The sequence below is a fragment of the Melospiza melodia genome, chromosome 12, assembly GCF_035770615.1.
Source record: "Melospiza melodia melodia isolate bMelMel2 chromosome 12, bMelMel2.pri, whole genome shotgun sequence".
Classification (NCBI taxonomy): Eukaryota; Metazoa; Chordata; class Aves; order Passeriformes; family Passerellidae; genus Melospiza; species Melospiza melodia.
Window position 1 is genome coordinate 20,691,008 of NC_086205.1, and position 15,558 is coordinate 20,706,565.

Genomic DNA, 15,558 nt, shown 5'->3' on the forward strand with positions numbered 1-15,558 from the left:
AACAAGTTCTATCTCCAAGAACTAACATTTTGTCTCATTTCAAATGTGATTTCCTGCCAGTACCACCAATTCATACCTGAATGGTGCAACAGTGAAAACAAACCCATGGGGAAAAAAAAAGAAAAAGCATACTCAGCAATACTTATCAATAATTTCCTGCCAAAACAGATGATCTGAGTGAGGTCCCTGGGAATCAAAGCCCTGTTGCAGGTCTAATGGTCAGTGTTTTCATCATCTGCTTCTTCAAGGGAAGTGGAACACAAGTGTTAACCCTGCAGATGATATCACCCTGGGACTGCAAGAACACCAAGTAAGAGAAAATTCTTGACCAGCCAGATGCACAGAACACAAAGATCCTGCACAAAGAAAGTGCATCCAGAAAAAGAGAATAAAAGCCTGTAAAGGAATTTTAAAGAAAAATGTCAAAGGCTATAATAGATCACAGGCTAGACATGAGTCATCCACGTCACCCCACTGAGAAAAAGGCCTTCAGTGCAGAGGAGGCTGCAGGAGGAGTGGGAGCCACAGCTGAAGCACAGTGAACCAACTGGACAGCACCCAGAGGAGTGCAACATGAGCCCAAGAGATCCTGAAAACATGACATATAATGCAAGGCTGAACAATCTAAAGAGCAAACAAATTAGAGTCATTTAGCCTGGAGGAGAGGAAACTCAGGATATCCCAGTAAATCTCCTGATACACAGAAGACTGTTCCATTGAGAAAATGGGGGCTTTGAAGGCCAAAGAAGAACAGAATTAAACAGGCTTAAATTGCAGGTGACAAAATTTCAGTCTGGGTATTGGAAAGCAAACAAATCCCTTTGTTGTGGAAAGGAATAATTAAATAGCAAAATAAGTCATGAGGAAAGGTTGCAATGTCTGTAACACAAGGGCTTATATCTAGGTCATTCAAGTCTACGTTTAATTGAGCCTTTCCTGGGGCTACATGACTCACCAGAACCCTTCCTAGCAATAATGTTCTGACCCGGAGAAGCAGGTGATGGCAGAAGACAACCACACAGTAATAATTCAGATAACAGGCCAAGAAAACTACTAAAGAAAAAAGCAAAAAGCTTTTAGGCATTAAATAAACTAGTGAAATTAAATTTGGAACTGTTGTTTGATTGGGAGTCAATGACTGTCTGCAAAGTGGTTAATTCCCGCATCAAAATCACACACATTCCTAATCTTAGAACCAACTTGCAGAGTTTACACAATCTCCTTATTCTTTGATGCCAAGTGCAAGGACAATTGGTGGTGTCCTTTGCTAGAGAGGGCATTATCAATTCCACCACTGCAGGTGAGGAAACTGCATTTGCAGTTGTTTTGCTCCACTTGTGAATGAGGCTCAGAGCTTTATCCATGTGAAAAAGTGACACTTCACAGAACTCCAGAAGAAGATACCTCTGTACCAGTTAACTACAGAAGATGAACAGTGAGCACAATGACTGACATAAAAAATGATTGATGCAACCAAAAATTAATTTCTTTTTAATCCATGAATATCTCTAACGCAGGTCATTAGCTATGTTCACATTCAGGATGGTGTCATTTTAAAGTAAAGGAATAATTAAAGAATCCTCTCAAACATACAAATATTTGTGTTTGGCATCATTACTACAGAAACATGCTGCTAGAGAAAGAAAGAGGTCCAGAATAATGAAGCAAGAAAGAAAGGAAGGGGGATTTTTCAAAGAGATTTGAAGGAGAATAAACTTTAGATGACAAGCAGTGGAAGGCTGGTCTAGTCACATGCTCTAGGGTGAAAACTTGTTTAAAGATAAGAGTGGAGCAGGGAGACAAAAAGTAGATAGGGGAAAGGATGGAATAAAATACACAGGATACCAAAAGCAAAATGCAAGGAACTGTTCACAGCTTTAAGAAAAGAAATACAAGTATGAAAGGAAGATGAAAAAAAATGTACCTGTTAACTGCTGACACAAAATTTAAAGAGAAGAGTGTTTGTAGCAGAAGCATTTTGGATATCTGACATTAGTGACACAGTATTTCTAAATCAATCCACAAGATGCCACAAATAAAAGTGTTTTTCAAGCAAGAAAAAAGGTACCTAATTAGTAAGACTTCATGCACAGCTCTCTTCTACATCTCAGAAAATGTCTGGCACTCACAAAATGCCAGACATCCTCACTTTGGAAAGTCAGACTCTACAGCATGAAAAAATTCCACTCTAAATCAAACAGATGTAAAGCAAGAAAAAAACCCACAAAGAGCAGAGAAAACAAGTTGCAGTCTTCTTTCTGACAGTGATAAATGCTAACCTGCATGCCACTTGCTGAACGCTATTAAAAGATAAATCAAAGATTACTGACTGACTAGGATATCACTGAATTTTTTATATGCCCTTTTTAGGCCACTATCTGAGCACCTGAAGGTTGATGAGTATGATGACATTTTATGATGAAGAGTGAAGACCTCTGAACAACTCCAGTCTGACTGCACAGCACTTCTATCAGAATGAATACCACTGCTGAAGCAGGCTCAGATGATTCAAAGCAAGAACTTTCCAAATAAATCAGAATCTCAGGCCACAGAAATTTACAGGTGCAGTTGTGGAGCTAAAACAGCTTAAATTTGCAGTCCATAGAGATTTAATTCTGTTTTGTTGACATTTGCCACAGAGAAGGCACAGAAGCTGTGCAGTCAGCAGATCACAGTGCACACACAAGGCAGGCCGGGGACAAAACCCCCTCAGTTGTCAGAGCTGTGGCTGGAAAGGACACATCCCTGACAAGCTCAGTGACTTGGCTGTAGTCACAGCAGGAAGTGAGTGTCAGAGCTGGGAACAAAACCCAGATTTCCTAAGTTTTATGACTATGACTACTAAAAATCACTTGAAATTAGCCAACAACCCTGCCAACAACAATTAGATGAGACCACAACTAAGCAGATCTTCCAGAGAAATTTTAATTATACATCTCTCCAAGGAAAATTCTGCACAGGTATTGATCTTCATTGTTCAAGAGCTGAAATGTCTTTAACTTTTCTCTAACTATGGGGCTGGTCACAGAGCCTGTTCCCGACACTAAACTGATTTGTAGACCAAATTTGTGCCCAGCAAGGGATTTTCCACAGTGACTCTGTGCAGCCAGCAAAGCAGTGCAAAAAGCACACAGTTTCCTAATTTCACTTAATAGACAGTTCTCTCTTTCTAACGTCATTCTCCAACTCAGCTGCAAAAGTAGGGTAACATGCCCTTGTCAAAGGATTTCTGCAGCTAAACAGCATGCGCAGAGAAACCCTAAATTAGAGTCTTGCAAAATGATTAAGTTGTCACCAATCTCTTTCCAAAAAAAGTTAGCTTTCCTGCAGTTATCTAGTGAAATGATTTCTACCCAAGTGCACAGATCACTGATTTCATAACAAATAATGCTGAATATATGACAAGACCTGGTATTTAAGGCTTCTTGACCAGGTAAATTACAGGAATATGTATTACATGAATCCCCTTTAAATAAAATTTGACCATATGATGAAGTGACCTGATTTTTCTCCCCTTCATGCTGCAAATTAAATCTAGATTTATTGGCTAAAGTTCAGTTCTTCAGATGATTTACCAACACAAACCAGGTGTTATCTACCCTTGGAATACAGCTCTCATTTAATCTTTGCTACACACTTCCCCAGCAGTTTTGCACCCAGATGAACTCAATACTTTGGTTTTGAAAACAGCCTAAAGCATGCCTCTTATATACAGTACAGAGATACTTGAGTTAAGCTGATTTATAAAGCACAAATGAAAATAACCTTTAAAAATAGGAAAAGAAAGAAGTGATTCATAGTTTTAATTTTTTATAAATTTGAATGACTGTAAGCAAAGTCTGAGTAATTTTCATTGAACTTCTTTAGAATGATTTCATTACTGTTCTAAAAGTTAGACAAAGATATTCTCTGTGCAGTAAATTAGGCCCCTTTAAAACAGCACAGAAAACATATCCCAGGGAACTGAGGAGAAATATTTGACTGCAATTTTATGCAATTTATTTCATGAAAGCCATGAGATTCAACAGCCACCCCCAAACAACTCTTTCCTACATTTTGTCTGCATCTCAACCACTGTACTTGGAGAAATGCCCATTGGCCATCAGGTAAGGAAAACTGATCCATCCATTTTGGTTTGCAGTTTTGGTTTTGTCTTGGGGGGTTTTTTCCTCTTTTTAAATATGTCATGCCAGTTGTCTGGTCATATAATAAAAAGCTTCCCCGTGAAAGAAGAGTTTTACACTGCTGCTGAGGAAGTGTGTGAACACACATAACAAACCAGGCAACCGCACAGGAAGCAAATGAGGATCAGCACTACAAAAAAGACCCTCCCAACACCTGCAAGTGCAAAGGAGGAAAAGAAAAAAAGGCTTTTGTATTCAACCTGCGGCTGTAACATCTATGCAAGACTTAACACTTCAATACCACTATTAAGGTATGGCAGTGTGCACCAACGCCCTCCCCACACACTCCACAGCACTGTGAGGTGAGACAGCAGAAACCCACAGATCCTTCAGCAAGGATTACTGACATGAGACTGGCAAGCAACACGGCCATTTCATTATCAGGCTTTGCAATACGTGCATTGATATTCACAAATCATCTGCCAGGTAGTTTTTGTTTATGACTTGCATAAACTTAGTATACTTTAATACCATCATCCAGGGTTTCTCATTCATTACTCGCAGCTTTTACAGAGGGCAAAGAAAAACCAAATTTTTATCTGCCAAAAGAACTTCTGCTATGTGACCACTGAAAAGTGAAAGGGGTTTGAAAGAAGGAAGTCCCATTCAGAGCCTCTTCCTCTGTTAAAACCCACACTGAACACAACAGACAAAAGCAGCAGCTTCCCTAAAACCTTTCTGAATATCACATACTACTTAATAAAGCTAATAAACAGAAGAAAGGCTTTCTGAGACCAAGTTTTCTCCTAGGGAAGTGACTTGACTGATCATGGCTGCAGAAGCAGAACACCACATTTCCTGGCAGGCAGCCCAAAAGTCTGCTATTACACTGCTGTCAAGATATATTTTGATTAAAGGTGTTTTGAGGAAACGGATTTTCTTGCTTTGGATTTTCTTCTGGATATACATAGAATACTTTTCCCTCTGTCAGATAAGATGATCTATTCACACTCCATGCCCATTTTCAGAAGTCTGTGTAAATTTGTACTCCATACAGTCAGCCAATAATTCTTTCAGTCATGTAACTGGGCAGCAGTCAAACTGAATTTGCCTTATCAAAGGTTAGCATGAAGGAAGAAACAGCCTCTCACAGCAATTTTAAACACTGCTCTAACAACTAAAATAGTGAATCAGCTGAAGCACCTGATGTGTACACAGTGCCATGCAATTTGTATCTCCCCTTTTAAATACCACTGCAGTAAAGAAATAAAACTACTTAAAGTCATGCACTATTTGTGCAACTTCCTCTTCCCTCTTACTGTATCTACAGCTGTTCAAAATATCTGATAATAAATCATGTTGTAACCTCCTAAAAGACCTATAACCAGATTACATTCTTTTGTGAAAACACACCCTCTAGGTAACAAGGCCTGTGAAATCATGAGGCAATAACCCTTCCTTTCACAAAGTTAAAACACGCTTAATACTGTAGTAAGAAAAGTTGTACTGGTGCTAGCCACAAAGTCCTGCTCACACAGAGCTCAAGTTGTTCTTACTTTACGTACTATTTTGCCAAGATGCCCACCAAAAATAATTTGGAAAAATTCCTACTTAAAAATTTTAAAAATCATCCATTTTCTCTTTATTTATCTACAAACACAACAAGCAAGGTAAGCTGGCCTCATTCACTGCTAACATACTGCCCAGTGCCAGTTTCCCTGCTCAGGTCACCGATGCCAAACAGACTGGTCCTGTAACATCAATAAAATCAGAAAGGAAAATGAGCTGAACAGGCAAGTTAATATTTCTAACACAGCACTCTCAAAGGCTGCTATGGCATGTCCAGTTCCTGTTAGCAGCAAAGGATTTGAACAGAGATTCAGGTAAATTGTTTAATTCAGTAACACTCCAACTTGCATCAATGAAGGAAATGACTTTCTTATCCTCTCCTAAAATCCAAATCACAGTATTTATAAAACATAATCCATTTTGGACTTCATATGATAATACAAACCTAAGACCTTGTAATAGATGCTCTTTCATGACTGTCTTCAACAGAATGCCAATATTCACTTGATTAATCCAGTAACCAAAGAGGGCCTACACAAAAGCCAGGGAGGGACTGTTCATAAGTTCTTGTAGTGATATTACAAAGGGGAATGGCTTTAAACTGAGAGAAGGCAGATTTGGATTAGATCCAAGGAAGAAATTCTTCCTTGTGAGGGTGCAGAGGCCCTGGCTGCTCCATTCCTGGAAGTGTTCAAGGCCAGGTTGGATGGGGCTTATCCTCTGGCCTCAATGTGCTTAACCAGCCAAATGCCTCTGATACATTCCTTGTCCATTGCTTTATTTTAGGGTGCTCCCTGTCAGACACACAGATCGTCAATAACTTTTGCTCAGATGCTTTTTGGAAGAAAAGAGACTGCACAATAAATTGTCTTCAGCTCCAATGAAGGAAGAAGCTTCGTTACCATTCAGGTTTTAAGAAGCAAGCCTCAATCCCAAAGGCAGGGCTAGTGGCTCCCAAGTTACATTTCAAGGCCTGTCAATGTGCTCTCATTTTTTTTTCTTTGAAAAAAAGTGCTTCATGTAAAGTCCAAGAAGCTGAAGAGACACCGAGGCTTGACAGTGTCTGTAGTCCAAAATGTCAAATGTGGTTGGTCTTTTGCCACATGCTCCCAAAGCAGCCCACTGCTCTACCATGGAAATGAAGACGCCTTTGAGTTCCAACTACACAGTTCTAATTTCAGAACTAAAAGTTTTCCTCTGTGGGCTCCAGCAATTAGTTTTCTTTATCTGCAAGATCATCTTTCTGTCAGGCATGTACAAAAGGAGAGTAGGCAAGATTTTTAAAGCTGAAGGGTGACTTCAGACACCCATCAGGAGACAACTACAGGGCACCACACTTCATAAAATAAGAAATGAGAGCTCAAAAATCACAAGCCACTTTTTCAGAAGACTTCTCAAACTATATAAACTACATTGAACATGGAAAGTGCTACAATCCTGCAATATTCAACCACAGAAATAGCAGCTACTAAACAGGCCACACTAAGAAATACACAACCAATGCAAGAAATGAAACATTTAACTCACAAATCCTTCCACATACATCTAATGACCATAGGATGGATCTCAGAAAAAGAATCTCCCAAGTGCATAATTTCTGTACATTCCCTGCATTTGTTAACTAGGTTTATAGCAGATTTTCAAAATGAAATAAAGCATTCAAATCTGTGACAGGCTATGAACTTTCCCTTAAGGCTAGAAAGCAGCTCAAATTTTGTAGATAGCAATTTCACCATAAAAAAATTACATTTCTCAAGTCCATGACAGGAAAAATACAGAGCAATCATACATTCCTTCACATATTGGCATACTAAATACACTATTATCTTAAAATGAAATGCTGTTTACCCTCTGCTTTGAAGAATCATTTATAAAAGTATTTTATACAACCATGAAGGGCTCCTGTTCTGGACTACTCATACAGCCATTATTGAAAACCCTTGTTTTCAATATTTGGATTTGTTCTAGTAGGCAACAGCTATTTATGCCAATCAGTTCTGCACTGAGAGTCTAATTCATATTTTCTTTCAGCATGGAACAAAAAACAACAAACCCTTTCCAAAAGTATCTTCCCCCTCAAATCACCATTAAATAATAAATCTTAAGGCTTTTTCAAAACGTGTGCCAAAATTATACTGACAATTGCTGACAATGGCTGCTCAACAAATTTCACAGGAAGAGAATTTAGTTCATTGCTGGAACTGTCTGGCTCTTCTTTTAACATGCTTTGAAAAAGCCTGCTCTGTAAAACATTACAGTTTTGAGTCTACTGCATCCACCCAATAGCATTTTTAGTTCTTATTCCATTTTGAACATGATTTATGATTTAAGTGTAGTTTAATGCCCTGCTTTCAGACATGTGTACAGACTAGTCTATCCTTAAAGCTTGCTAAATCTTAAGCTTCCTTTCCATTTTCTTGCAATTCTCTTTCCAAAGAGAAATGTAAATATCCACAAAAATGTGCACAGCCACACAAAGTAGCACAAAACCAAAATGCAACAACAGATGACAACATGTATTTTGAGGGATAAACCATTTAAAACCTCTTCCTCTAGTAAAACATTGCAGGATAAAAACAAACAGTTTGCCTTTTGTCTGCATTATTACCTCTCCTTCCCATTTACAGGAAAGTTCTCCTTTCCCAGACTTATTTTTACTCAAAGTAAACAAGGAAAAAAAATCCTCTTAAGTCACTGCATGTGGGAGGCCAAGGAATTGCAGGCGTTTGTTTTTTAAATCACAGTGTAGTTCTCAGCCCCACTTTCTACCTTTCCTACCCGTGGTCTGTACTAATGCTAAGTGGTTTCTCAACAGCAGGTGAAAAGAGGTTGAAAAAAGTCTAGCTGCAAATATGTCACCTGTGTTTTGCTAGAAGATATGACCTTGCATTTACAGAGACACTTTGTCACATCTATTTTGCTGTAGTTCTTACCTGCTTGCTTAACAAACTGATTTTGTGCTAGAAATTGAAGGATTTTTTTGAGAGGTAAACTTTTTCCTGGTGACATAATTACAAAAACAGTCATAACTACTGAGCACGTCATAATATAGTCAAGAAAAAACAAGAACAGACCGCCAGTGAAAGTCATGATGCTTTTAATGAAATTTAAACACAATGTTATATTTTTCTTTTATAACTTCTGTCTCTCCATCCCAGAGGAAAGCAAATGTCAGCTTTAATGAAGTCAGCCAAACCATTTAAAACTAGAAAAACAAATACCAATGATATTCAAAACACATGTTGAATGTTACTAAATCCAGCACAGATCAACTTGCCTTAGATTACAAATTTTACCTTCCACTGAGTGCAGAACCAATCTCTGAGCAGTAAACAGAGCCTTTCACCCATCCCACCAGATACTCCCTACTGACCAAACACAAATAGTTTTTGCTCATTGTTAACAAAATTCTATTTTTCTCTCTCTTCCCCCTTAGTCACATAAAAATCATAAACAGACAGAAGCTATTAAGGGAGCAGGACCCCATTAGTGCAGGAATATCATACAGTCAATTAAATAGTCCTATTATTGAGTGATGAGTGGAAATTTGGCACAACAAAAATTTGCTGTTTTAAAAGCTCATGGATAGGAGAAAAAAGAAAAGAGGATGGGACAAGATACAGGTCAAATACCCAAGTCTCACAGCAAGGCAGCACATCAGACAACAGCAATCTTCCCATTTCTAAAACACTTTTAGAAAGAATCAGTGTCAGGACTGGTTTGATTATGTTTTGGTATGCAATTCTTAGATTTAGAGTTTAATTTTCATGAGGTAAGGCTCACGAATTACACACAGGACACAAGGGATGTCTCCATTTGGAGCAGACAGCTGGCTGAAGGCAGGGCCAGGTTCTGCACGCTTTGGAACACATTGTGCTGCAAATGTATCAGCCCTCAGCAGCCACAGAACACAAAGGGAAAATAAGGTTAAAAGACCCTAACACGTGGGAGCACTAGTCCAGAGATCAAAGAATAGCTCTGGCAAAAAAAAAGAAGGCCAATTTGCTTCTCTGCTAAGTTAGGGGAGGGGAGTCCTTGACCTCAGGCTCTCAAACCACTCCAGCAAAGCAATGCAACCTTTGGGCTGTTCCAACACACACCTTGCTGATCCCTCAGTGATTATTCAGAAGGTATCAGCCATGCAGTCTGAACCCCAAGAACTCTTCTGAACAAATATGTATTTATTTTCTAGCATAAAATAACAAGTAGTTAGTTAGTTTTAGCCAGAAAGGGGAAGAGGCTTCATTGACAAATAAGAGGGGGGGGAATTGTACTCCAGAATAGCAAGGTGATTGCTAGATTCTCAATCATTGGATTAGTTTAAAGTACTTCAGGCATTCAGAAAACAGAAGGAATTTTGGAGGGGGGAGGGAAGTAACTGTATTCAGTAAAATGATTAAGAGAAAATAATACACACTTGTCAGTGCAAACAATGAAGTAAATGCTGTCCATCTTGTAAAGAATGTCAGTAACTGCAAGGTATTACAAAATACCATCTGTCCTCTCAGAACATCTTAACAGTAACCAGCATCTGAAAGGAAAAAAAAAACCCCATCCCTGACATCCAATCCTCTAGTGCTAATCTATTTGAGGACATTCCCTTATTAGTAAAAATTTTTCATTAGAACACATCTAGAAGATGAACACTCCTACAGATACTGTGCTGGCTGTGGAGGGTGTGAGGTGTGACAGGCAGTACCTACACAGAACAGTCAAAAACATTCCCTGTGATCACCCCTCAATGCAGCCTATGGAGAACTTCTGAATTAATAAACTCCTGACATCCCTCCCAGTCTGAACCTTCTTATAACCAGGAAATAAATAAAATAGCCTGGTAACTAGGTTTTACAGTTAATCTATGGATTTTATCTTTGATTTACAGTAAAATAAGAAAACTGCATTTGTCCAAACCCAGCTCTCCACAGCATTAAAGCTGTTGTGCACTACAGCATTCAGGTCCTTAAACTGCAAAGATAATTGGCCAAATCCAGCACAACACTTGTCTTGAGTTATCATTGATATGAGGGGCCAGGCAGGCAACTCTTAGGTTTTGTCCATATGGAATCCTTTGTACTTTACTGAGCTGTTAGACAACAGCTCAAAAGGCTCAAACTCCTTACCACAGCAATAGAAGAGAAATCCTGAGTCCCTTCTCCAATTGACAGGACTAATAGTTTAAAATTATGCAGCTAAAATCATACATACAAGGGAATTCTACCACAATTGTCAGAGACCTCCTTGCCAGAGAACTGAAGGTGTCAGTACGTTCTGTTAATAGCACTGCAACAGCTCCTGCACTGCATGTGCACCATCAGAGAGCAGCACAGCCCAAATGCTGCCACAAACCCACCACAGGAGAAGTGGAACAGAAAGTCCCTGGGTGTTACAAATGTCACTGTACTCTCCTTTTGTGTTGGTACTGCACAAACCCGACCGTGGGGGCCACATGTGACAGCACTTGGTACACAGATTTGCCATGAGGTCTAACCCATCATATCTGGAAATGCAAATAAAACATACAATGCTATTCCTGAATATTAATGATGCTTCCTATCAACTGTTGTTTATCCGGTTGCTTTTTTCAAGCGGACTTGGCTGTGCCTGTGGCGTTATGCAACCCTCCAAATCCACATGCCTACTGCTCTCTGAGATGCCAAGGTAACAGAGCTGAAACCCAGACATCTCTCCTGCCCAAAGCTTGTCTTTATCATGGCATTTTACCCAAAGCCATGAACTGTAAGTCCATTTGGCTCTATATTTTTTCATTACTAAAACCTAAGTACTTCCAAGTATTAACTACATTCTATAACATCACATTAACTAGGATGTTATTGACTTACTATGCAGCTTATTTAGCATGAGGCAGCATTAGATGGAGAAAAACTGATAAACTGTCTCTGCTAGGGTGGTATGAATTGTAGCAGAGCAAGAAAACCAGACTTAAGGCCAAGATAACAAACAACATGATGCTTTGTGCTATACAGGCACTGAAGGCTGTACTACTGTCACCCATTTCTTAGATAAAACAAATCACTAAAAACATCTAATACCTCGGTTAAAAACCTGTTACAGACTTGTAACACAACAATAAGGATGAATGAAGCCTTACATTCTCAGCATGTCTCTTCAGATGACTGTTCATGCCTTTCTATCCCTTTCTGTAGCTCTACAGGCATGCACTGGACTTGACAGAGAAAGCACAGCAAAGTCACTACTTTCAAAAAATAGCTAAAATAATCTGAATTCTATACCAGGTCCTCTCATTACTTTAAGTTCACCTGCTTCATTCTCCCCCCATCTTAATAATTCAAGTTCTCAAAACCATACCCACTCCTGAGAACTCAGTACATGAAATACTGTTCTCTTAAGCAAACAAGAAATTGCAAAACAATTCATTGGTTTCATACAGAGAGTACTTAAAAACTACCTCAAAGCACCTTCAGCTAAGTACCAGTCCCTCCCTCTTTCCCCAATCCCTTACTACTTTTCCAGCATTTCTGCACACCAACGTTTTTCTTTTGTATTACTACAACATCCCACTTCCATCACTCCCACACATCTGCCTGACTCCAACCCTCCTGTAAGGATGAGGACCCTTTTATAAAACCCATTGCCACATCAAGCACAGGTACAAACGCACGCTCCAAAGGCATCCAAACCCACACATTCCTCTCTTCTCCTCTCAGACACAGATTTTGGCACCTTTTGATTCGATTATTTCTGTCACCCCATTCTTCCCACTCATTCTGGTTATTTTGTCAGCATCCTTCCCCATGTTTTTAGCCCTCTGACATTCTTTCAGAACCTAAACATCACAGCCATGTGCAGAAGCAAACATATGGTGGGATCTATGCTAAACCAGCAATTACACACAGGGATGAGTTGTCTGAGTGTCTTCAGGAAGAAACACGCAGTGTGATACCTATCTTAGGCCATTTTGCATCTTTATGAGCAGTGAAACAACCAAGCCATTAACATCTGTGACGTCTATAGGAAAAAACCCACAAAACACGTACCATTGCAATAATTTTTTCTCATCAGTATTATATTTAGATGTCTGCCAAGAATCTTGAATTTTTATTGTCCTGCTTCTCTACTACACTGATTTGTTTCTTCCCTGTCAAAACTAGTGCAAGTTTTAAACAGTTATGTTCCACCATTTTCCTTTAAGAAGCACTAAAACCTCCTAGTGCCAAGTTTATTGCTCATCCTGTTACACTAATGTTTTACTTTCTATTAAGGGCAAACAGATTTCTGGGAAGCTGGTCAGTGTAGTACTTGCAGTGAAAAAAGCAACCATGTCTGATACATGAATTGCTAGCACTGATACAGTCCTACTCTAAACTCTATGGAAGACAGCATAAAGCTGCTTTAAAAACCACACATACAAACCTCAAGCCACCTTCAAGTGGAAAAAAAGACAGCTATGTTATATCAGTTTTGGTTTTTTTCATAAAAAAAGGTGTGTAAGACTGTAACAGAACAGAAGAGTGCGGTCAGAGCTCAAACAGAGCAATTAATTTCCAGGTCAGTAACTCTTGGTGTCAGACCAAACTACTGAGCACTGTCAAGCTGGCAATGAGACCATGACCACAAGCTCTCTGCCTCGGACACAGAACTGGGAAAATCTATGGGCCATGGGAAACCAGGTCAGGGAAAAACAGGTGGAAAAAAGAAAACAGAAAATTTTTTATCCTTTTTTTGGGTAAAAAGTGATGCAAAAAATTGAACAAATCATTAGTGAGACAGAAGCTTTAACAAATCAAAATCTGAAAACCTAACTAATGTAAGCTCTTGCACTAACCTGGACAACATCTGTGATGCAAAGTAACTCCAAAGAATGCAAGAAGTTATTTTACAAATACATCATTCAGAGAGAATTTCTCCCTTAGAAAAAACGCAAGCAGGATAATGCTGGTCGGGGCAGGAAGCCGGCCAATACTTCAAATCAAAACAGTAAATCTCGATGTACTTCCCTGCTACAGTATCACAGACGTGACAGCCACGGCCGCCTGGATTCCCCTGCTCGTTCTAAGCCAGCAGAGCCAGCAGCGCCGTGTGCGGGGACAGGCACCCTCACTGCTGCCTTTTCCAAGGGGTTTCCCCCGCCAAAAGCATTTCACGGATGTTTTCCTTCAATTTCATTCACTTTCAAATCCTCAGCACGCAGCGGCTGCAAAGCGCTCAGGTACGGGGAAATATTTGAGAGAGGCACGTCGGGTGAAAAAGCCTTAAAACATTTCGCAACGGGAAGGAGGAAGAAGCTGCGAATCTCTGAAGTGTCGGTCCAGGGAAAAAGGCACCACCATTTCTCCGGGAAGTTTGGGGAGCTCTTCCCAACGGGGCCACACGAAAGGGAACGGGCTGTCCTCTGTGCCAAGGGGGTTTCGAGGAAAAAAATAAACCCACAAAAAAAAACAACCAAAGGCCAAAAGATCGGAACACCCCAAACCCTCGCATACGGGTTAAAAATAAAATTTAAAAACCCTTCAACAACGATCCAAGCGCAGCTCGCGGGTTTCCCCAGCCCTGCGGGGGGCAGGACTCTCCTCTCTCCCGCACCCCGGCCCTGTCCCCCGCTCCCTCCGCGGACCCGCGGCCCGGGCGGCGCCGTCGGGACGGGGCCGAGCCGAGGGCGCGCCCGGCCCGTGGCGCGGAGGGTGCAGGGAGGCACCTACCAGCTGCTGCCGGACCCAGCGCAGCATCCCCGGCGGCGCGGGTCGCGGCCCCCGCGGCGGGGCTCCCTCGGCAGTGCCGCGCCCTCCCTCCGCTGTCGCCGCCGCCTCAGGCGAGCCGCCCGCCGCGGCTGCACCCCATGGCGCGGGGCCCACGCCGAGTCAGGAGCGGCACAGCCCCGCCGGCGCCCCGAGCCGCGGCTGCCGCCGCCATCACAGCACGGCCGCTGACACTCGGCGGCTGCGGCCGCTCCGGGAAGTGACGTGGCGGGGCGGGGAGAGGGGCTGGTGTGAGCGATGGAGCCGTGAGGGGGGAGCCGCCGTGACCTGCCCCAGCCGGGGCTGCCGTGGTCCGGCTGCTGCGCCGGCCTGAGGTGCGGCTTCTCCGGTATAGGAGCCGTCCGTGCGCTCGTGTCATCCTCGGGCAAAACTCCAGCTCCCCGCACGGGCTCCGGCCGCAGCCTGTCAGGGCTCAGCGCCCTCAGCCCCATGAGGGACCCCTGTTCTACCCAAGGGAAGCTACTTCACAACTTGACTGTTTTATCTTTCTTTTCTCTGCAAAATGTGCAAAGCGTACACATGTTGGAATAAAGCCTTTGAAAAGAGAGCAGATAATCACTGCTGACTTAAAATTAAAACCCAAGACCCGCACGGTGTGTGGGTCTCCCGAAGCAGGGAACAGGTGCTGGAGGATCTGGGGCCCTGCTGCCGACAGCATTGTCTGGAACCGCTGTTTGTTCAAACCGGGTGTAGAAACGTGCTGCTGTCAGGCAGTGATCTCTCTGAAATCTTCCCTCCCGGACGCGTTCCGGCGTCACCTGCTCTGGGTGACCCTGCCCTGGCAGGGAGTTGGGCTGGGTGATCTCCAGAGGTCCCTCCCAACCTCGGCAAATCTGTGATTTTGCTCTGAAAACAGCTGTTGCTTATCAAAACAAAACAGTGTTCAGCGCCAAACATTGGACACACCTATACAAGTCTGCAGCTTCTGTGCCTTTGTGACTAAGAACTAAAGGAGATTATTTTAAGCAGTAAAGACCAGGGCGTTTGTGACCAAATACAGTTGTCCCTGAAGTCAGTGACAATTCTGACACTGAATTAAAGAGAAGTGTTTCTGTGAGTGAAGAGCACTATTCCTGCCGCTCCCATTTGTTCCCAGGGAATTAGGACTTTTAGCAACAAATCATAATCGT

General features: G+C 41.6%; 1 protein-coding gene across 7 annotated transcripts in view; it reads right to left on the bottom strand.

Moving 5' to 3' along the window:
* Positions 1-14,465, bottom strand: part of ATP11B (ATPase phospholipid transporting 11B (putative)) — a 66,040-nt gene extending 51,575 nt beyond the window's left edge. For all 7 annotated transcript variants that reach the window (XR_010029198.1, XM_063167232.1, XM_063167230.1 and 4 more), the window contains exon 1: positions 14,372-14,465. Coding sequence is in view for 6 of the 7 variants with exons in the window: in XM_063167232.1 (XP_063023302.1) it covers positions 14,372-14,398 (27 nt within the window). In the remaining variant the exon portion in view is untranslated. The remainder of the gene's footprint in view (positions 1-14,371) is intronic.
* Positions 14,466-15,558: the final 1,093 nt, after the last annotated feature.